The sequence below is a fragment of the Oncorhynchus tshawytscha genome, linkage group LG07 (genome assembly GCF_018296145.1).
Source record: "Oncorhynchus tshawytscha isolate Ot180627B linkage group LG07, Otsh_v2.0, whole genome shotgun sequence".
In the NCBI taxonomy this organism is placed as follows: Eukaryota; Metazoa; Chordata; class Actinopteri; order Salmoniformes; family Salmonidae; genus Oncorhynchus; species Oncorhynchus tshawytscha.
The window spans coordinates 46,968,229-46,991,983 of NC_056435.1; the positions used below are offsets into that span (position 1 = coordinate 46,968,229).

Consider the following 23,755-nt stretch of genomic DNA (forward strand, 5'->3'; position numbering starts at 1 on the left):
TCATTCCGCTACCTAAGAATAGTAAAGCCCCCTTTACTGGCACATAGCTAACCAATCAGCCTGTTACCAACACTTAGTACACTTCTGGGAAAAATTGTGTTTGACCAGATACAATTCTATTTCACGGTAAACAAATTAACAATTTCAGCACGCTTATAGGGAAGGACACAAATTATTTGTATTTTATTTGTATAAATATTTTTTGTTGTTGGATTGAGCTGTAAAAAACAAAGAAAGGAGAAAGCCCTATTTGAAATAACTTATTTGTGTTCCACCCTATGGTCATGAACTACTTTTAAGCATATTTATACATTTTCTATTATTTAAAAAAAACATAACATACCGTCAAAACATAAAACATTTGAAGAATGTGATAGGGCTGGGCAATATGGCCAAAAATATCCTATGTCATCTGTGGATCTTTTGGGGCAGTATTCCAATTGGAATATGTCCAGGTTGTCTGGAATGATGGTGTTGATGTGAGTTATGACCAGCTTTTCAAAGCACTTCATGGCTACAGATGGGAGTGCTATGGGGCTAGTCATTTAGACAGGTTACCTTGGCGTTGTTGGGCACATGAACTATGGTGGTCTACTTGAAACATGTATGTATTACAGAGAGGGTCAGGGAGAGGTTGAAAATGTCAGTGAAGACACTTGCCAGCTGATCAGCGCATGCTCTGAGTATGTGTCCTGGTAATCCATCTGGCCTTTCGGCCGCATCGTCCTCTCATGCATGGTTCAGTGTTGTGTGCTTCGAAGTGAGCATAGAAGACATTTATCTTGTCTGATAGGCTCACCTCACTGGGCAGGTCTAAGCTGGTTTTTCATTTGTAATCGATGATGGATGTGGTGGGTTCTTGCAGACTGATGAGCGTACGAGCCGGGATAGTATGATTCGATCATAGTCCTGTATTAATGCTTTGCCTGTTTGATGCCTCATCGGAGGTCATAGTGGGATTTCTTATAAGCGTCCTGATTGGAGTCCCACTCCTTGAAAGCAGCAGCTCTAGCCTTTAGCTCAGTGCGGATGTTGCCTGTAATCCATGGCTTCTGGTTGGGGTATGTACAGTGGGGCAAAAAAAGTATTTAGTCAGCCACCAATTGTGCAAGTTCTCCCACTTAAAAAGATGAGAGGCCTGTAATTTTCATCGTAGGTACACTTCAACTATGTCAGACAAAATGAGAAACAAAAAATCCAGAAAATCACATTGTAGGATTTTTTAAATGAAATTATTTGCAAATTATGGTGGAAAATAAGTATTTGGTCAATAACAAAAGTTTATCTCAATACTTTGTTATATACCCTTTGTTGCCAATGACAGAGGTCAAACGTTTTCTGTAAGTCTTCACAAGGTTTTCACACACTGTTGCTGGTATTTTGGCCCATTCCTCCATGCAGATCTCCTATAGAGCAGTGATGTTTTGGGGCTGTTGCTGGGCAACACAGACTTTCAACTCCTTCCAAATATTTTCTATGGGGTTGAGATCTGGAGACTGGCTAGGCCACTCCAGGACCTTGAAATGCTTCTTACGAAGCCGCTCCTTCGTTGCCCGGGCGGTGTGTTTGGGATCATTGTCATGCTTAAAGACCCAGCCACGTTTCATCTTCAATGCCCTTGCTGATGGAAGGAGGTTTTCACTCAAAACCTCATGATACGTGGCCCCATTCCTTCTTTCCTTTACACGGATCAGTCGTCCTGGTCCCTTTGCAGAAAAACAGCCCCAAAGCATGATGTTTCCACCCCCATGCTTCACAGGTGTTCTTTGGATGCAACTCAGTATTCTTTGTCCTCCAAACACGGCGAGTTGAGTTTTTACCCAAAAGTTCTATTTTGGTTTCATCTGACCATATGACATTCTCCCAATCTTCTTCTGGATCATCCAAATGCTCTCTAGCAAACTTCAGACGGGCCTGGACATGTACTGTCTTAAGCAGGGGGACACGTCTGGCACTGCAGGATTTGAGTCCCTGGTGGTGTAATGCGTTACTGATGGTAGGCTTTGTTACTTTGGTCCCAGCTCTCTGCAGGTCATTCACTAGGTCCCCCCGTGTGGTTCTGGGATTTCTGCTCACCGTTCTTGTGATCATTTTGACCCCACGGGGTGAGATCTTGCGTGGAGCCCCAGATCGAGGGAGATTATCAGTGGTCTTGTATGTCTTCCATTTCCTAATAATTGCTCCCACAGTTGATTTCTTCAAACCAAGCTGCTTACCTATTGCAGATTCAGTCTTCCCAGCCTGGTGCAGGTCTACAATTTTGTTTCTGGTGTCCTTTGACAGCTCTTTGGTCTTGGCCATAGTGGAGTTTGGAGTGTGACTGTTTGAGGTTGTGGACAGGTGTCTTTTATACTGATAACAAGTTCAAACAGGTGCCATTAATACAGGTAACGAGTGGAGGACAGAGGAGCCTCTTAAAGAAGAAGTTACAGGTCTGTGAGAGCCAGAAATCTTGCTTGTTTGTAGGTGACCAAATACTTATTTTCCACCATAATTTGCAAATAAATTCATTAAAAATCCTACAATGTGATTTTCTGGATTTTTTTCCCCCCATTTTGTCTGTCATAGTTGAAGTGTACCTATGATGAAAATTACAGGCCTCATCTTTTTAAGTGGGAGAACTTGCACAATTGGTGGCTGACTAAATACATTTTTGCCCCACTGTACATACGGTCACTGTGGGGACGATGTCGTCGATGCACTTATTAATGAAGCCGGTGACTGATGGGTTGAAGTCCTCAATGTTATCAAAGGAATCCCTGAAAATATTCCAGTCTGTGCTAGTGAAACAGTCCTGTAGCTTAGCATCTGCTTCATCAGACCACTTCCGTATTGAGCGCGTCACTTGTACTTCGTGTTTGAGTTTTTACTTGTAAGCAGGATGGTGCAAAAACCTGCACCTTTATTTTCATGACTGATCAAACTTGTTTTCTCATGGCTCTCTTGTCCCTCTGCATAATGAGTGAATCCCTCACATTGGAGATCACGCACCAGTTGCTGTTAACAAAGCGACACACCCCTCCCCCTTTAGTTTTACCCGAGGCTGCCATCCGGCCTTGATGAATAATGGAGAAATCTGCGAGATGTACTGTATATTATCCATGTCATTGTTCAGCCAAGACTGCGAAAAACACAGAATATTACAGGTTCCATTGATAGGATGGTCTCAAACGAGTTCATCCAGTTTGTTCTCCAGTGACTGCACATTCACCACCAGAACAGAGGCCAATAGAACAGAGGGCAATACATAATATCTTTGCCATCATAGGACATGGCGGAGACATTATATACAAAAAAAAAAGTTCAGAATAAAAATAAATGGCAGAATTGGTCAGGAGCATGTAAAATGTCCATTATCTACTGAAGTGCCATCTTGGTCACTTTAAATCACAATATCACTTGGCCGTCTTGGAATCACAATCAATTCACAGTATCGAATCTGTGTATATATAGAATCACAATACATACCGTATTGGCAGCTAAGTATCATGATAATATTGTATTGTGAGGTCCCTGGCAATGCCCAGCCCTATCTGTTTCAGTCACAGGAGGTTGGTGGTACCTTAACTGGGAAGGAGGGAGGAGGGACTCATAGTAATAGATGGAGTATAATTAGTGGAATGGTATCTAACATGGTTTCATGCAATTCCATTCGCTCCATTCCAGCCATTATTATGAGCCGTCCTCCCCTCAGCAGCCTCCACTGGTTTCAGTGTGTATTGATGGATCAGAGACTCTAGATAGACTCAGAGAGAGCAGCAAGACTTCACTCAGACACAGTTAGTGTATCTGCACAGGTGCACGAGTGTGCTTCACGCTGCTACACCGTGAAAGCAACGGAACCAACACAGCAGAGAATTTGAGCCTCGCACTTCAATGCTCTTAGTTCAATCGAGTACAGGCTTAACTGAATGACAGAGACAGAATATGATGAGGAATTTTATTGAATAGTTTGGAGTAGGCCTCGTCTGTGGAATGCTCCTCAGATGCGGATGACAGGTTGCCCTATGCAGCCCCCGGTGGAGGTGGAAGGCTGTTGCTGCGACATGTACGACCGCGTGTTCCAGTTCCCGCTAATATTCAGCAACTTCTCACAGCCATTGAAGAGGAGTGGGACAACATTCCACAGGCCACAATCAACAGCCTGATCACGCAGCCCAAAGGATATGTGTCACGCTGCATAAGGCGGTCACCAGATATTGACTGGTTTTCTGATCCGCGCCCCTCTCTTTTTTGTATGGTATCTGTGACCAACAGATGCATATCTATAATCCCAGTCATGTGAAATCCATAGATTAGGGCCTAATTAATTTTTCATTTGACTGATTTCCTTACATGAACTGTTACTAAGTAAAATATTTGGAATTGTTTTGTTCAGAATATTTCAAATTGATGGTCCTTGAAAATAATAAGTGACGATCCAGTCAGACCAGCATAATGAATGAACTGTAACTACATTTGTTTAGGAAGTGTGTACCCACTACTGTTAACTTTGCATCTACGTCATCTCACTGAGTGTACTTTTAACAGGACATGAAACAAAATCCACAGGACAGTACAGGATGGAATATTCCCTCCTGTCACCCTCTAATCTGACTGTGTGTTTGCAGATGTCTCTGGGGGGCTCTCCTGTGACGGTGGTCCGGCTCCCCGGGGGTCATTTCCAGGTGCAGGGGGTGATCCAGTCGTCGGTCATCCAGTCCCCACAGGTGCAGACTGTTCAGGTTAGCCAGGCCTGAGTTTTTCAAAGATTTAAAAGAAAAGGAAAGTAGACGATGAATGTAGGGTGTTCCAGCAAAAGTGGACATCGAAATATTTCTTTATTGAGGTATCGGGGAAAGCTGTGTGCTTAGTGTGCAAAGAGAGCATCTCTGTCTTGAGGACTACAACTTGTCCCGACACTTCCAGGTGAAGCATGCAGGGAAATATAGGAATATGTCTTCTGAGCAGACGGCAAGTGCGTCAAAAGCATTGCATTCTCAGTTGCAAAACCAGCAAGGACTTTTCACAAAACTGCATTCAGCAAATGACGGAATTGCGAGAGGTAGCTGTGTACTCTCCCACAAAATTGCTAAACATAGCAAGCCATTCGCTGAGGGCGAATTCATTTAAAGAATGTTTTTAATTGACTCTGCAGCAATACTTTGCCCCGACAAGAAAGCTGTTTGAAAATGTTTCCCTGTAAAGACGAACAGTGACATGGTGTGTTGAGGACATCGCAGAGAATATGGAACAACAGTTCAAAGACAAGGTAAAGGATTTCACATATTTCTCCTTGGTCCTGGATGAGAGCAGTGATGCACGTGACACAGAGCAGTTGTTGATATTCTTACGAGGCATAACCCCAGACTTTGAAATTACAGAGGAGCTTGCTTCAGTGCAGTCAATGAAGAGCACAACCACAATATTTATTGGAGGAGGTTAATAAGTGTGTGGCAAAGCTGGGACTGAGTATTGAAAAGTTCTCTAGTGTGACCACAGATGGGTGCCCAAACATGACAGGAAAAAACATTGGCCTTTTGAAAAGGATACAAGATCAAGTAGCTGAGCTGAACCCAGATCATAACATTTTTTTTCCTGCATTGCATTATTCATCAGGAGGTGCTCTGTAAATGTGTTCTGAAAATGAGCCATGTTGTGGATACAGTCACTAAAGTGGTAAACTTCATAAACTGCCTGTGGTTTAAAGATTTTGCTCTTATCTCACTGTTGGAAGAAATTGGGTCGTGCAGATCTCCCCTACCACACAAATGTGAGATGGCTGAGTTTGGGGAAGGTGATTAAAAGGGTGTGGGACCTGAAGTCGGAGATTGCTGAGTTTTTGCAAATGAAAGGAAAATATGTGGATTTCCCTCAACTGCAAGATAAAGAATTGTTGGCTGATTTTGCCTTCACCATGGACATCATGGCCATCATGAATGAACTGGATTCCAAACTACAAGGAAAGGGCCTTTTTGCACATCAGGTGTACAGCCTTGTCAAAGCCTTCTAGGGAAAATTACTCCTCCTGATCCGCCAAGTAGAAACCAACAATCTCACCCACCTTTCCGACACTTCTACTGTGTTCCCTATCAGATGACCAGTGGGAGAAGTATACCTCACTGCTGCGTGCTTTGAACAGTGAGTTCTCGTTGTTTTGAGGATTTCAAAGGGTTGGAAAATGACATACTGTTGGTTTCCTCTCCTTTCACCTTCAATGTGGATAACGCTCTCACTGAACTGCAACTTGAGCGTATCGATCTTCGGTCTGATGCAGTGATTGGAGAACTATTCAAAACAATGTCACTGACAGGGTTCTATGCATATCTCGATGAACAAAATTTTCCAAAGATTAGGAGTCATGCTCAGAAGATGTTTGGGTCAACCTATGTATGTGAACAGACATTTTCAGTGATGAAATATAACAAGGCACAGATCATCTCTTACTGACTCTCACCTCTCAGAAATCCTGAGCATAGGGACGTCAGAAACTATACCTGACTTCACTGCTCTAGTCAATACCCATCAGAGACTTCACTCCTCAGACTGATTGAGAAGTTTAAATGTAATGTTGAGCTCTCCCTCTTTCTTGTATTTTTGTGCATACCCTTTAACAAGAGTTCTGTCCGTGGTGCTGAATGCACAGTGTACTTTTCCCTCCGTGTAGTTCATTGAATGTTTGATAATGAAAATACCTACCAAAAGGAGAACATGGATGTGGTTTGTTTCTGTGCATGTTAAAAAAGAAAAGTAAGCAGCATATCTGGATGGGATTTATAGTAGATATCTGTCAACACAGTCATACACATGATGTAAATCTTGTAATATAATTCTAGCCCGCGATGGCAAAATTATATTCTAATGTGGCCCTCCATGGAAAATAATTGCCCAGGCCTGAGGTTATTTTATTTTATTTAAAAATATATATATATTTTTCACCTTTATTTAACCAGGTAGGCCAGTTGAGAACAAGTTTCCATTTACAACTGCGACCTGGCCAAGATAAAGCAAAGCAGTGCGATTTTAAAAACAACAACACCGAGTTACACATAAACAAACATACAGTCAATAACACAATAGAAAAATCTATGTACAGTGGGTGCAAATGTAGAAGAGTAGGGAGGTAAGGCAATAAGTAGGCCATAGAGGCGGAATAATTACAATTTAGCATTAACACTGATGTGATAGATGTGCAGATGATTTTGTAAGTAGAGATACTGGGATGCAAAAGAGCAAGAAGATAAGTAACAATTTGGGGATGAGGTAGTTGGGTGTGCTATTTACATTTTGGCTGCGTACAGGTACAGTGATCGGTAAGCTGCTCTAACTTTCAGCATCAGCTGTCAGAGAGGGAGATATAAGACTCAGTGATTTTTGCTATTCGTTCCAGTCATTGGCAGCAGAGAACTGGAAGGAAAGGCAAGAGGAGCTCCTCAACAACCAGGAACTAGGCCTGGGCCCATGTTCACAAACATCTCAGAGTAGGAATGCAAATCAAGGATCCGTTTTGGCTTTGAGATCAAAATGAATAAGATTACATGGATAGGGGGACCCTGATCCTAGATCAGCACCATCTTTGAGATGCCTAATGAATACTGGCCATGGACTACAGTGCCTCTGGACGACAGTGAGGTGTCCTCTGTTCTTCTAGCATAACTTAACTTAGCCTTTGTCCTACTGTATTACTATTGTAAATGTGTGATTGATGTGAGGGTATCTCTATCTTGTGCCCCCACATTCTGATCTTCGGGATTAAGTAAACATGGTAGATGAGTAACCCATCATGTCCTGACACATCTCTCCTCCACAGGGCCAGGGATCAGACAGTGACGACTCCCAGGACTCCTCAGACAGTGGAGCCTCCGCCCAGAAGACCAGAGAGATACTGGCCAGACGGCCCTCCTACAGGTAGCTGCCACCGCACTGTTGTCCAAAACAAAACACCATCTTAAGTTTCCCATTTGTAATAGTGAAAAGAAGTGTGTGCAGACTGCAAAGGTCACTGCTGAACTGGGATGTTAAATAGTATCTATGATGATGTGCAACAACAGTCAATCTCAATGTATAAGTAGTGAACTGAAATCCAACAATGATACTACATTGAGGTTACCTTTTGGATGTTTACTAGTGAGCTACCTATTCTCCATAAAATGTTCCAATCTCATTTGTTTGATTCTGTAGCATAGTGTTTTTTGTTAATTACCACCTCCTGCCAAAACAACAAACATATAATAGAATTACCAATCTTTATGGTAATATTTTAATGGATGAGTAATCTCCTGCTTCTTCCCGGTGGTCTGTAGAAAGATCCTCAATGAGCTGTCTGCTGAGGAGGTGGCGTCACGGAACGAGGGAGAGGATGACAACCCTGCTTCCTCTGGCATGACCACAGTGACAGTGCCCAACACCCAGACAATCTACCAGACCAGCAGCGGCCAGTACAGTAAGTGTTGCCCTACTACATAGTCTTACCAATTCACCACTGTCATCATAAATAGATTCTACATTTGGATATTGTTAGAATTGGAGGCACTTGCTAAGTAATGGATCATCAATGATGGGCTTCTGCAGTTTTGTGACAATATACCCCACTGCAGGGGACAGGTAGTGCCAAATGGCTCATTATGTGATTTCCCAAGGCAACAGCAAGGCCACATACAGTTGACACACATTGAGTATGCTTTATGTCAATGGATGAAATCCTCTGTTTAATGACAAATGTAACTAAATGTCATGTAAAATGTGATCTACATGTATTTTATTTAACTAGGCAAGTCAATTAAGAACAATTTCTTATTTACAATGACGGCCTAAAGTAATTATAATGATGGCTATAAAAAATAACTAGTAATGCTGCATACTCCAATAAAGGTTAAAATCTCACCATTCTGATAAAAAATAGTTATAAATTGCTGAGGTGTAGTCACTTTGACACAAGCTCAAGTACACACTACAAATATGATAACCTTTGAAATATTTAGATTTCCTATTCAACAAAAATGTAAGGCTTGATTACTTATATGCTCTCTAAATATAGAATAATCAAATTATAAAACGACTAAGATGTCACCCTCTGTATTACACATATTTGTATATTTGTATGTTTAGGGTTAGAGAAAATGTGCATATTTTAGCTTGGCTTCCTAAACTCACCTTTCATCTACCGTTCAAAAGTTTGGGGTCACTTAGAAATGTCCTTGTTTTTGAAAGAAAAGCACATTTTGTCCATTAAAATTACATTGTTAATGTTGTAAATGACTTGTAGCTGGAAACGGCAGATTTTTATGGAATATCTATATAGGCGTACAGAGGCCCATTATCAGCAAACATCACTCCTGTGTTCCAATGGCACGTTGTGTTAGGTAATCCAAGTTTATCATTTTAAAAGGCTAATTGATCATTAGAAAACCCTTTTGCAATTATGTTAGCACAGCTGAAAACCATCGTTCTAATTAAAGAAGCAATAAAACTGGTCTTCTTTAGACTAGTTGAGTATCTGGAGCATCAGCATTTGTGGGTTTGATTTACAGGCTCAAAATGACAAGAAACAAAGAACTTTCTTCTGAAACTCGTCAGTCTATTCTTGTTCTGAGAAATGAAGGCTATTACATGTGAGAAATTGCCAAGAAACTAAAAGATCTCGTACAACGCTGTGTACTACTCCCTCCACAGAACAGCGTAAACTGGCTCAAACCAGAATAGAAAGAGGAGTGGGAGGCCCTGGTGCACAACTGAGCAAGAGGACAAGTACATTAGTATGTCTAGTTTGAGAAACAGACGCCTCACAAGTCCTCAACTGGCAGCTTCATTAAATAGTACCCGCAAAACACCAGTCTCGACGTCAACAGTGACGAGGCGACTCCGGGATGTTGGCCTTCTAGGCAGTGTTCCTCTGTCCAGTGTCTGTTCTTTTGCCAATCTTAATCTTTTATTTTTATTGGCCAGTCTTAGATATGGCTTTTTCTTTGCAGCTCTGCCTAGAAGGCCAGCATCATGGAATCGCCTCGTCACTTGATGTCTACACGGTACAATGTCTACACTGTATTTTTGATCAATTTGATGTTATTTTAATGGGCAAAAAATGTTAGGACATTTCTAAGTGACCCCAGACTTTTGAACAGTAGTGTATATTTTTTATTTAACTAGGCATGTCAGTTAAGAACAAATTCTTATTTACAATGACGACCTACCCTGGCCAGACCCGGACGACGCTGGGCCAATTGTGCGCCGCCCTATGGGACTCTCAATCAAATCAAATTAATTTATAAAGCCCTTCTTACATCAGCTGATATGTCAAATTGCTGTACAGAAACCCAGCCTAAAACCCCAAACGGCAAGCAATGCAGGTGTAGAAGCACGGTGGCTAGGAAAAACTCCCTAGAAAGGACAAAACCTAGGAAGAAACCTAGAGAGGAACCAGGCTATGAGGGGTGGCCAGTCCTCTTCTGGGTGTGCCGGGTGGAGATTATAACAGAACATGGCCAAGATGTTCAAATGTTCATAGATGACCAGCAGGGTCAAAATAATAATCACAGTGGTTGTTGAGGGTGCAACAGGTCAGCACCTCAGGAGTAAATGTCAGTTGGCTTTTCATAGCCGATCATTCAGAGTATCTCTACCGCTCCTGCTGTCTCGAGAGTTGGAAACAGCAGGTCTGGTACAGGTAGCACGTCCTGTGAACAGGTCAGGGTTCCATAGCCGCAGGCAGAACAATTGAAACTGGAGCAGCAGCACGGCCAGGTGGACTGGGGACAGCAAGGAGTTATCAGGCCAGGTAGTCCTGAGGCAGGGTCCTAGGGCTCAGGTCCTCTGAGAGAAAGAAAGAGAGAGAGCATACTTACTTCACACTAGTCACCGGATAAGACAGGAGAAATACTCCATATATAACAGACTGCCCCTAGCCCCCCGACACAAGCTACTGCAGCATAAATACTGGAGGCTGAGACAGGAGGGGTCGGGAGACACTGTGGCCCCATTCGACGATACCCCCGGACAGGGCCAAACAGGCTTGATATAACCCCACCCACTTTGCCAAAGCACAGCCCCCACACCACTAGAGGGATATCTTCAACCACCAACTTACCAGATCACGTCAGTGACTCAACCCACTCAAGTGACACACCTCTCCTAGGGACGGCATGGAAGAGCTTCAGTAAGCCAGTGACTCAGCCCCTATAATAGGGTTAGAGGCAGAGAATCCCAGTGGAGAGAGGGGAACCGGCCAGGCAGAGACAGCAAGGGCGGTTCGTTGCTCCAGTGCCTTTCCGTTCACCTTCACACTCCTGGGCCAGACTACACTCAATCATAGGATCTACTGAAGAGATGAGTCTTCAATAAAGACTTAAAGGTTGAGACTGAGTCTGCATCTCTCACATGGGTAGGCAGACCATTCCATACAAATGGAGCTCTATAGGAGAAAGCCCTGCCTCCAGCTGTTTGCTTAGAAATTCTAGGGACAGTTAGGAGGCCTGCGTCTTGTGACAGTAGTGTACATGTAGGTATGTACGTCAGGACCAAATCAGAAAGATTAGGTAGGAGGATGCCCATGTAATGCTTTGTAGGTTAGCAGTAAAACCTTGAAATCAGCCCTTGCCTTAACAGGAAGCCAGTGTTGAGAGGTTAGCACTGGATTAATATGATCAAATGTTTTGCTTCTATTCAAGATTCTAGCAGCCGTGTTTAGCACCAACTGAAGTTTATTTAGTGCTATTTCCGGGTAGCCGGAAAGTAGAGCATTGCAGTAGTCTAACCTAGAAGTAACAAAAGCGTGGATTAATTTTTCTGCATCGTTTTGGACAGAAAGTTTCTGATTTTTGTAATGTTACGTAGATGGAAAAAAGCTGTCCTTGAAACAGTCTTGAAATGTTTGTTGAAAGAGAGATCAGGGTCCAGAGTAACGCAGAGGTCCTTCACAGATTTATTTGAGAGGACTGTACAGCTAAGATTAATTGCCAGATTCAACAGAACATCTTTGTTTCTTGGGACCTTTGAACAAGCATCTCTGTTTTCTCCGAGTTTAAAAGTAGAACATTTGCAGCCATCCACTTCCTTATGTCTGAAACACAGGCTTCCAGCGAGGGCAATTTTGGGGCTTCACCATGTTTTATCGAAATGTACAGCTGTGTGTCATCCGCATAGCAGTGAAAGTTTACATTATTTTTCCAAATGACATCATCAAGAAGTAAAATGTATAGTGAAATCAAAAGTGGTCCTAAAACGGATCCTTGAGGAACACCGAAATTTACAGTTGATTTGGACAAACCATCCACAGGGACAAACTGATATCTTTCTGACAGATAAGATCTAAACCAGGCTAGAACTTGTCCGTGTAGACCAATTTGGGTTTCCAATCGCTCCTAAAGATTGATGGTATCAAAAGCAGCACTAAGGTCTAGGAGCACAAGGACAGATGCAGAGCCTCGGTCTGACGCCATTAAAAGGTCATTTACCAACTTCACAAGTGCAGTCTCAGGGTCTAAAACCAGACTTAAGCGTTTCGTATACATGTTTGTTTTCAGGAAGGCAGTGATCTGTGGCGCAACAAAAGCTTTTTCTAAAAAAAAAAATACAATTATGGCCGGATGTGATACAGCCTGGAATCGAACTATGGACTATAGTGACGCCTCTTGCACTGAGATGCAGCGCCTTAGACCGCTATGTCACTCGGGAGCCCCCATTTATAACTTTTGTCTGTCTGAGTGTTTTTTTTGTTTAAAATCTATAAATGATTTTAGATTACTTTGATAAAGTTTGCAATAAATAGATCTCTGAATGTGACGAAACCACTCTCCCCTGCTGCACAACAATGTAAGGATTGCAGGCATGTGCTTTGTTTGTGGCTGTGATTTAGGGTTCAGCCAGGACTTGGAGAGTCACCACAGCTTAATTTGTGTCAGACTTCACGACCTAGTCACACAGGCGGAAGAGAAACGCCTGTGTCTGAGAACCAGGGCTACCGCTCAATGCATGCCATTTCGATCTGCGGTTTCCATGTCACTTCTGTGCAGCATGAGTAGGGAGCTAATACACTTGAATAATGCAACACGGCATGTAGAAATATTGAAACTGTTAATTACTGTTCGCAAACAATGTCCATACAGGCTAAAACACTTTACAATGCAACTGGTATCGATTTTCCATATCGGTACCCATCACTAGTAGTTACTATTGACCCTAACTTCCTGTGTGTTTCTGTAGTTACCATCGCCCTTAATTTCCTGTTTGTTTGTCTGTAGTTACCATCGCCCCTAACGGCACCATTCAACTGGCCAACCCGGGGTCAGAGAGCCTTCAGGGCTCACAGACTCTCACCATGACCAACTCAGGCCAACAGCAGGGCACCACCATCCTACATTATGCCCAGACGCCCGACGGACAACAGCTACTCGTGCCCAGCAACCAGGTGGTCGTACAGAGTGAGTATGGCTTCATGACTCACGGAAAGCTTTGAGACAATACCATAAGGAGAAGTACCCAGTAGTTTTCTCATTGTCACTGAAGCCTCCCTGAAGGTCTGTAAATATGCTTGCAGACCCCATTGTAATGTGTTGAGATTTATAAAGAGGAGATGCCCTCATCTATTGTTTTGATTGGCCTCATCCCCCTCAGGTGCAGGAGGAGAGATGCAGACGTACCAGATCCGCACAGCGCCCACAGCGCAACAGACTGTGGTCATGACTTCCCCTGTAGGAATGTCTGAGCAGAAGACTGGCGACCCCACCATGAAGAGAGAGATCCGACTCGCTAAGAACAGGTGTGTGTGGGCATAAGGATGATGATGATGGGTCTGTGTGTGTACGAGAATGTATTGTGGCAGTGCACAGTTGGTCCCTTTGTGTGTGAATGTTAAAATGTAAAAGGATTTAGGTTGTTTTTCTACTTATTATGTACTATAGCTTTGTAAGACTATAAATGGCCAACCACCCAGCTTTGGAGTAGTTAGGTCTATTTCCCTGCTTTTGAGAGGAGCTGGCTACTGTACCTGGAGACTTCCAGCAATTGCGCTAAGCTAACAATTTGCTGACTTCAATTATGTACAAACGGCACGCAGAGACATAAAAACAGTATCCATAAGCTCATGTGACTCTGGGTAACTAGAACGACGACCTAAACCTAAAACAGTATCCCTTAAATGTAATCCTCTAAAGCAGTTTTCTGTGTTTCTTCCGGGCAGGGAAGCGGCCCGTGAGTGTCGCAGGAAGAAGAAGGAATACGTCAAGTGTCTGGAGAACCGTGTGGCCGTGCTGGAGAACCAGAACAAGACTCTCATTGAGGAACTCAAGACGTTAAAGGACCTGTACCATGTCAAAACAGGATAACCAGGAGGACAAGAAGAGAAGCCGGCCAGCAAGCAAGACTTTTACCGTCAGCGACCGGCTTTGTTCTGCCACATGGACAACGCGAGGTTAACCGGGAACACCTTTAATTTCAGACCTGAAATCATCCTCCTCAGTTTGTGTTTTATACTGTTTGTTTTAACAAACACGGTGGCCATGGCAAGTGTTCCATATAAAAGACAATGAAAAGAGTGTGAAAGAGAGGTTGTCTGTTTTTAATCAGAACTCTTTTTATTGAGCTAACAGATTGGATAACTAATGCTTAAATGTTTATTCGTGTATATTTTGTGAGCACATGGAAGGTGTGAATTGTGAGCATAATCATTGACAATCAATTTCCAATTGTGTCCCCCTTTACCAGAATCCGCTCCTTTCTTTTCCTTTATTATTTTTAATTTTTTTAAGTGTAGCAGTGGGCTCAATCTGCTGTTTTTAACATCAAACAATTATCAGCTGAATTTTTATTGTTTGATGACCTCATAGTGTGATTCATGTGTCTTATGTGAACCAGCTATTTTCACCCCACCCCCTTTCCCCCATGAGGAAATGTTACAAGTCTCATTCCTTACCCTTTTAAGTGGTATTCGATAAGATTGTCTTAGATTGTGTAAGGCTGAATTAGCTGTTACTATCAGGGAGAACACACAATGTCAGGGTAATATTTATTTAATATTTCTGGGGGGGTGCAAATCAAATGAAAAGAGGGAAAGCAATGTCACTCATTCTGTAAATGGAATTAAATATTTTTCCAAATGTTCTTTTGGCTTACTCTTATGGGCTTGTTTCCTGGACACTGAGCCTAGTCCTGGGTGGGGTGTATTCATTACATCTTGCAACGGAAACCGTTTACCATTTAAGAACCAAACAGAAGCGAACGAAACTGGGAGGGACATACCTGAATTTGAATAGAAACACTTGTTTTTGAATAGAAACACAAGTGTTTTCCGTTTGGAGTAAACGGTTTCTTTTGCAACAGACTGTTTTAAAAACAATCAGTACAATTAATGTTTTGCAATGATAACGAGTGTTTCTATTGGACAAATTCAGGTAGGTCCCTCCACATTTGGTTCCAAGTGAATACACCCCTGGACTAAAAAGGTATGCATTTTATTGCAAAGCCAGTCATAAAGGGATATTTTAGCCAAAAACGTAGTGTCTGAGAAATTAGTCCAGTCGGCCCTTTTAGTGATGAGTGTTTGAGGTTATGGATATACTACGACCTCTAGTGGTCTCTAGCTAGGTTTCCATCCAATTGGTGACCGACTAAAAGTGGGCAGATATGTAATCTTAATTTAACTAGTCAAGTCAGTTAATAACAAATTCTTATTTACAATGAAGGCCTACCTTATTCAGGGGCAGAACGACAGATTTGTACCTTGTCAGCTCAACACTCTAACCAGTAGGCTACCTGCCGCCCCAGAGTGCAGGTAGGTTATTCTACATGATGAGATTATGGATAAGAGCAAGAATATTTGTACTCGTCAAAAAGCAGTCAAGCATCACGTCACCAAAATAAGACCCTCGATATTAGAAAGGCACATCAAGATCACTGCACTTTCACCACCTTGCATGGTTTCCCGAGTCATAGTGGGAGGACCATATGCCATATCATTGTGTGACTCCAAGTTTACTTTGATATGATGGTTGTATCAATATTTGGGCATAAGACATTTCCACCACAATTAATTTTACTGACAAAAAGATCCTACCATGTGTAACGAAACAAATTCTCTGTTTGCATTTATAAAATTGTACCGACGCTTCCATCACAGCTGTTATGATTTTTTTTTAAATATGTTTTGCCTTTACTCGTGTAAAAACTTCAGATGGAAACGTGGCACGGTTCTGTGACTAGTCATACCTATAAAATAAAAATATGACAGCTGAAACAAGAAGTTTCGGTACAATTGTATAAATGCTGACAGATCATTTGTTCGACATGGTGGGACCTTTTTGTGTCAGTAAAATGTATTATGCAAGAAACCTAGTGTTGAATAAAAATGTAGTGCTTGAAGTTTTCCATGACCAATTTAGGCAAATTGTGCTTTAATAAATTGGTGACAGCTATACAAGCCCTCCCACCTACAGTGCCTTCAGAAAGTATTAATACCCCTTGACTTGTCCCACATTTTGTTGTGTTACAGCCTGAATTCAAAAATGGATTAAATAGATCCCCCCCACCCATCTATACACAATACTCCATAATGACAAGTAAAAAAAAAGAAATTGTGATAATTTATTGAAAATGAAATACAGAAATATCTCATTTACATAAGTATTCACACCTCTGAGTCAATACTTTGTAGAAGCACCTTTGGCAGTGATTACAGCCCTGAGTCTTTCTGGGTATGTCTCCAAGAGCTTTCCACACCTGGATTGTGCAACATTTGCCCATTATTAAATTCTTGTCTTGTCAAATTGGTTGTTGATCATTGCTAGACAACAATTTTCAGGTCTTGCCAGTAGCAAGTCACCCCCCCCAAAAAAAATAAAATAAATATGTAGATGCATGGAAGCAAAGCCACTACACATCACTAAACAATACATGAATTGCACTATAATGGTGACAAACTGTGCCCACAAACTGTTAAAAGCTGCACCAACAGCAGAGCTTTCTTATCAACACCATGGAGTGAATCCTTACCGCTGCTACACCTGGCTATCAGTGGAGCCTTGTCTGGCAGCGAAACAGTTAATTCAGCCTCATTTACGACCTTTAAAAAAAACATAGCTGATGAGGCTGACTTGCTTCAATGTGGTTTCTACTGACAATTGAGATGTACAAACTATGGCATTAGGGAATGATGAGCAGATAAGAGAATGTCATTTTGATTAAGTAAATGAGCGAGATAAAACAGACATAGTCAATATAACTATTTGTTCAGCACTTTTGAAATGTACAGCGACAGAATTCAGAACATGGGCCATTCTTACAGTATTCTCCCTGTACACTAAGTCAGAACCGTAGGATAAATAAAGGGGGCATATATGCAGACAATAAAAGCTCTTACAATATTTGACGAAGACATCTCTAAAACAGGCTACGTGTGCACCACTAAGTTATGAGGGGGAAAGGGACAAAATTATTAGGGTGAGGCACATGGGCTACTAACAGCTTACTACACAATATACACTTATATACAGTATAACTATAACTCTTAGCTACAGTATACATATCTCCCTGGCATATTACATCATTTATGCAGTAGCATACAAGACATTTTTGGACTCACCTTGTTGTGCTATGCTCACTTGAACATGAAGATGGCACAGCGGTCCTTCTTGTGAGCAAATTTTGTCATCAAACTTTGTCATAAAAGTTTGTCATTCTCTGGATTTATGGTGCTATCAAGACAACTGAGAATTTGGGGGGAAAAAACAGGTTTAATCATGACGTCATGGATCTTCAGGTCGGAGCTCTAGAAAGAGGCCAGAGCTCTACCCTCGGTGGCGGCTCTGGTTCTGGACGCCGCCCCCCCCTTATTTACACTGGTCCCTCCGCCTTTGTAGAGCTGAACCGTGGCTCATCACCGGAGGCTCTGGACTGCGGATCATCGCCGGAGACCCCGGGCTGGGGACCGTCGCCGGGGTCTCCGGACTGTGGCCCGTCGCCGGAGTCTCCGGACTGTGGCCCGTCGCCGGAGGCTCCGGACTGTGGCCCGTCGCCGGAGGCTCCGGACTGTGGCCCGTCGCCGGAGGCTCCGGACTGTGGCCCGTCGCCGGAGGCTCCGGACTGTGGCCCGTCGCCGGAGGCTCCGGACTGTGGCCCGTCGTCGGAGGCTCCGGACTGTGGCCCTTCGTCGGAGGTCCCGGACTGTGGCCCGTCGTCGGAGGTCCCGGACTGGGTACTGTCGCCGGAAGCTCCGGACTGGGTACTGTCGCCACTGGATACCTGGTGCAGGTACTGGTGGTACCGGGCTGGAGACACGAACCTCAGGGCGAGTGCAAGGAGCAGGCACAGAACGTACTGCACTCTGAAGGCGCACTGGAGGCCTGGTGCGTGGTGCCGGCACTGGTGGTACCGGGCTGGGGACACGCACCTCAGGCCGAGTGCGGGGAGGGAACACAGGACGTACTGGACTCTGGAGGCGCACTGGAGGCCTGGTGCGTGGTGCCGGCACTGGTGGTACCGGGCTGGGGACACGCACCTCAGGCCGAGTGCGGGGAGAAGGAATAGGACATACTGGACTCTGGAGGCGCACTGGAGGCCTGGTGCGTGGTGCCGGCACTGGTGGTACCGGGGTGGGGACACGCACCTCAGGGCGAGTGCGGGGAGCAGGCACAGGATACAGTGGGCTGTGGAGACGCATTATAGATCTGGGATGTAGAGATGGCTCAATGCGTCCTGGCTGGATGCCCATTCTAGCCCGGCAAATGCGAGGAGCTGGAATAGATCGCTCCGGGCTATGAATGCGAACTGGAGACACCGTGCGCATTTCTGCATAACACGGTGCCTGACCAGTCACACGCTCCCCACGGTAAGTACGACGAGTTGGCTCAGGTCTCCAACCTAACTCAGCCAATCTCCTCGTGTGCCTCCCCCCAAAAAATATTGGGGCTGCCTCTCTGACTTCTGTGCTAAACGTGTCCCCTCATATCGTCGCCGTTCATCCCGTGCTATCTTCACCTGCCTCCATGGTAGGCGATCCTCTCCTGCCAATATTTCCTCCCAGGATCCTTTAAGTCCAGGATCCTTTACCGTCCAGTATTTCATCCCATGTCCATGCTGTCTGCTCCATCAAACGCTGCTCCTCCTTTTCACGCTGCTTGGTACTTTTATGGTGGGTTCTTCTCTCACGTTCGTTGTATGGAGGAGACCAAGGCGCAGCGTGGTAAGCATACATACTTCTTTAATTAAAGAAAGAACACTGATCAAACTTAATAAAATTATAACACAAACGTGAAGCTATATAAAGGAGTGCTGACAGGCGACTACACATAGACAAGAACCCACGAAACCAAAAGGGAAAATGGCAACCTAAATAGGATCCCCAATCAGAGACAACGATAAAACAGCTGCCTCTGATTGGGAACCAATTCAGGCCACCATAGACATACAATTACCTAGACTTACAAAACCCCTAGATATACAAAAACCATAGACAAGACAAAACAAGCATACTCACCCTTGTCACACCCTGATCTAACCAAAATAATAATGAAAACAGAGATAACTAAGGTCAGGGCGTGACAGCTGGATTGACAGCATGACCAATATATTAAACCTTTTCTGGCCAATGGTGTTGCATGTGAATGTTTATCCTTCTGAGACCCTTAAACCACACACCCTCTCCACGAATAGCAGGCTTGTGATTGCTTTGCAACGCTTGCAGTTAGCCACTGATTCCTTACAAACCACTCGTTGAATTTGCGATTTCCAGCTTGTTGTTTAATGTTTAGGTCCAATGGCCGATGAGCACTGATACGTTTTATCTATCATTGAAAAAGATTTGCCAGTCGACTTGATTCATGATGATGACTGCTTGTCTAGCTAAGATTTTGAAAAAGAGACCGTGTTTGTATGCGGCTTTATTAACTAAATGATATTTATTTTTTTGACATTGTTTGCAAACTGATATGTGTCATATATTAATGCCAAAATAACATCCAAAACAGGCCAAATATATAAATATATTTAGATAAACAGGTGGGGCTGAATGACGGGTCGCCACTGGGTCTTGCCATAGAATTAAGTCGAAACCAACTTGGCGACTCAAGAACATTCACTGTCTTCTTGGTAAGCAACTCCAATGTAGATATGGCCTTTTGTTTTAGGTTTTGTCCTGCTTACAGATGAATTCATCTCCCAGTGTCTGGTGGAAAGCAGACTGAACCAGGTTTTCCTTTAGGATTTAGCCTGTGCTTAGCTCCATTCAGTAAAAAATTTTATCCTGAAAAACTCCCCAGTCGTTAACAATTACAAGTATACCCATGACATGATGGAGCCACTACTATGCTTGAAAAAATGGAGAGTGGTACTTAGTAATGTGTTGTAATGGATTTGACCCTAACATAACACGTTGTATTGAGGACAAAAAGTAAATTGCTTTGCCACAATTTTGCAGTAATACTTTAGTGCGTTGTTGCAAACAGGATGCATGTTTTGGAATATTTTTATTATGCACAGGCTTCCTTCTTTTCACTGTAAATTAGGTTAGTATTGTGTAGTAGCTACAATGTAGTTGACCCATCCTCAGTGTTCTCTTGTAACTTTTGGCCTCATGGTGAAATCCCTGGGCCATTTCCTTCCTCTCCAGCAACTGAGTTAGGAAGGACGCCTGTATTGTTGTAGTGACTGGGTGTATTGATACACGACCAAAAGTGTAATTAATAACTTACCATGCTCAAATGAATAATCAATGTCTGCTTTAAAATTGTTACCCATCTACCACTAGCTTCCTTTCTCTGCAAGGCATTGGAAAACCTCTCTGGTCTTTGTGGTTGAATCTGTGTTTGATATTCACTGCTCGACTGAGGGAGCTTACAGATAATTATATGTGAGATGAGATAGTCATTCAAAAATAATGTTAAACACTATTATTGCACATAGTGAGTCCATACAACTTATATGACTTGTTAACCACATTTTTACTCCTGAACTTATTTAGGCCCCTTTGCCATAAAGGGGTTGAAAACGTATTGACTCGAGACATTTCAGCATTTCATTTTTAATGAATTTGTAAACATTTTGAAAAACTTAATTCTACTTTGACATTATGGGGTATTGTGTGTAGGCTAGTGTGAGAAAAAAATCTAAATTTAATCCATTTAAAATTAATTCTGTAATGCAACACAATGTGGAAAAGTCAAGGGGTGTGAATACTTTCTGAAGGCAAAGTTTAATGTCTTAGTTAGCCCCCGAAAGACAGCATGGATAGAATGCAATAATTGACACATTTTTCTTATTCAACATATCACCACGGTCTGCACCATCGTAACTTACACCCCTGTCGATCTGAAATAATTGGATGGTGAAACTTATCAACCAACCAGAAAAGGAAGGCGAAGCAATTCAGGCATTCTTGAAGGTCAGGACAATCCTTATCCTGCAAAGAAATCTTATTTTTAAAGTAGAATTGTTTTATTTTGCAAGCAGTATGCTTTTAGAATCAAATGTGGAGTGGAGCTCTATAGTTACGCGATGACATCATGTGCCCCCGTACCTTCAAAATTAATCCACAATCATAATTTATTAGAAAAATAGAGTTTCCATCATCATTTGTTGCAATAAAGTTAGACAAAAGAAAAAGCCACCCCGGGTGAACAGATAAAACATGTTGTCTATCTGCTGTTTCCATGACACATTTCGCAATTATTATTTTTTGCGACATTGATTTTGTCGAATAAACATGGGGAAATGGAAACCTGCGAAGTGAATGGCTGTATTGGTGGAAATGCTATTATCGACAGAGGCCTCACATTGGAGTGAAGAGCTGTACATAAACAAAGAGTAGAATGGAGCACTATCTTCTACTGGCTATAGAAGACAAGACCTTCCAACAGAGGAGACTGCTAAAAACACTATAAAAAAAACACAATCAACAGCTAATCTCCACTGGGGACCTCAAGCCACCAAGGTCGAAGTGGGCTGAGTAGAGAGTATTAGTATACAGTTATAGCTACTCTGCTGTTACTGCAACATAGTCCATTTCATTCATTCCTAAACTGAATGGCAAATAAGGTGTGAATAGCAGGAAGTGACTTTAATTCACAGTTGCTTAATATTGCCCAAATCTTTTTAGAAAAGTTAGTCAAAGTATAAAATATGTAGATGAAAAAAAATAGGGTTTGACTTTAACAGTTGAATGAAACGTTCACTTGATGGCATATCCAAGAATGTGTGGTTTGATCATGAAAGTGACCCGCGGAGCCTCAATGTGTCGGAGCTGGATCTCTGAGAACCCAGCAGCCTCCAGATCTCTCCACGTTGCCCTGGTAACCATGCAGCCATCCCCCAGGTAGTACCACATCGGCTGGAGCATGTGCTGGAAGAAGTATATCCAAGAGGAGGGGTCTGACTCTACATGCTCCAGAAAGTACAAAGCACCACCCTGTTGGACAACAAATGTGTAGATTCTATTCTCATTCCCCAAAACCGTCAAATCAATCAAAAGTAGCTGGGTGTCTGATCTAGTGACTGAAAAGGCCATGGGAAACTTGACAAAAATGTACATATCACTATCTATCCCAGTCCCACCCAAGCACCAGATATCAAATATAATGTTTGGTCAAATGTGCTTGGCTTAACCCAAATGTAAGACATAGTGGAAAGGCTACATGTGTAAAAATGTAAATTACATCGACATAATTACATTGCTTGGTTAGGCAAGGTGTTTATACTGTGTTGGGGGGTTTCACACACCTCTTGTTTACAGACAAGGGATTTGTCACAAGCTTTATGTGTCTAAAAATACCTAAGACTTAACATCGCTATAGGCTTAACTTTTAACACGAGGACAACATGGGGCAAGTTAGAGAACTCTATCAATTCACTAATGGAGTCTGGAATGTACAGTGGATCTCAGTTATCATTTTGCTAAACAATAACTCTTATTAGGCCTATAGGGCAGGCTACGTCTCCCTAGCTTGACACACATAACCTACTAGCTGAAATAATGAACTCACTTTTCGGAGTATCCGTCTTGCCTCTTCCAGTACCTGTGGCACGTTGTTGACAGAACACAGCACAAGCGTGCAGACAACAACATCCACTGACTCATCTTGCACTGCCATCAGGTCCTCTCCTGAGGCAACCACAAAGCTTTCATAGGTCAGGTGGTTGCTTGCTGTCATACTCATCTGCAGGTACTTCTCAAAGTGAGGGTTGGGGTCTGTGCAAATGACCGTGCAACCGTATGGGTAGTATTTGAAGTTGGCCCCACTACCGCAGCCAATCTCCAGAAGTCGAAGTGTACCATCCGTGTTGCAGAATTTACACAAGTCTCGGAAAAGGTTCCTCTTGTTTTCGTGCATTTTGTCGTTGTATGAAAAAGTGATATTGTAAGCAAGAAGCGGAAACAAACGCTTGTACAAGCCATATAAGCCCCAAAACTCCATTAGTTGGAGAGGTAAGGTTATCGCCAAACAAATTAGCTTGCAGAAGTTCATCAAGAAGTTCCTCATAAGATATGTCATTTTCCCGGTGAAACCTCCCATGTGAATTTAAGCAGCACACTGCAGGCAGGTTAGGTGAGGTAGGATTTAGCACCTAGCAAGGTGATACAGGGATCAGGGAGGGTCAGGAGAAAGGTGCTAATCTGGTAGCTTTTCATCTGGCCTCATGATGGAGTTATTGCATCACAACCTCTTGCACTTTGGTCTTATCATAGCTTTGTAGAGGTTTGAAAACTGCTTTTATTTAGACACTTATTCTATAGCAATCAGTGTAGGTGTGGATGTATAATGCAAATATTTTCACAGGGTGTTGTTTTACAGGTTAT

General features: G+C 42.8%; 2 protein-coding genes across 10 annotated transcripts in view; one reads left to right on the forward strand and one right to left on the reverse strand.

Moving 5' to 3' along the window:
- The window catches only part of LOC112254657 (cyclic AMP-dependent transcription factor ATF-1), a 30,908-nt gene extending 15,836 nt beyond the window's left edge, over window positions 1-15,072 (forward strand). For 4 of the 9 annotated variants that reach the window (XM_024427400.2, XM_024427395.2, XM_024427401.2 and 1 more), the window contains 6 exons: window positions 4,611-4,724; window positions 7,790-7,887; window positions 8,283-8,422; window positions 13,215-13,394; window positions 13,588-13,732; window positions 14,153-15,072. In XM_024427400.2, the coding sequence (XP_024283168.1) occupies window positions 4,611-4,724; window positions 7,790-7,887; window positions 8,283-8,422; window positions 13,215-13,394; window positions 13,588-13,732; window positions 14,153-14,297 (822 nt within the window). In that variant the 3' untranslated portion in view covers window positions 14,298-15,072. The remainder of the gene's footprint in view (window positions 1-4,610; window positions 4,725-7,789; window positions 7,888-8,282; window positions 8,423-13,214; window positions 13,395-13,587; window positions 13,733-14,152) is intronic. The other 5 variants (XM_024427397.2, XM_042324497.1, XM_042324496.1 and 2 more) reach the window with 2 other exon arrangements.
- Window positions 15,073-21,131: 6,059 nt separating this feature from the next.
- LOC112255497 (methyltransferase-like protein 7A) lies at window positions 21,132-23,478 on the reverse strand. The gene is made up of 2 exons (XM_024428476.1): window positions 22,941-23,478; window positions 21,132-22,366 (listed from the first exon to the last, which is right to left on the reverse strand). The coding sequence occupies exons 1-2, from the start codon at window positions 23,469-23,471 to the stop codon at window positions 22,130-22,132; spliced, it is 768 nt and encodes a 255-aa protein (XP_024284244.1). The 5' UTR covers window positions 23,472-23,478; the 3' UTR covers window positions 21,132-22,129.
- Between the last annotated feature and the right edge of the window lie 277 nt (window positions 23,479-23,755).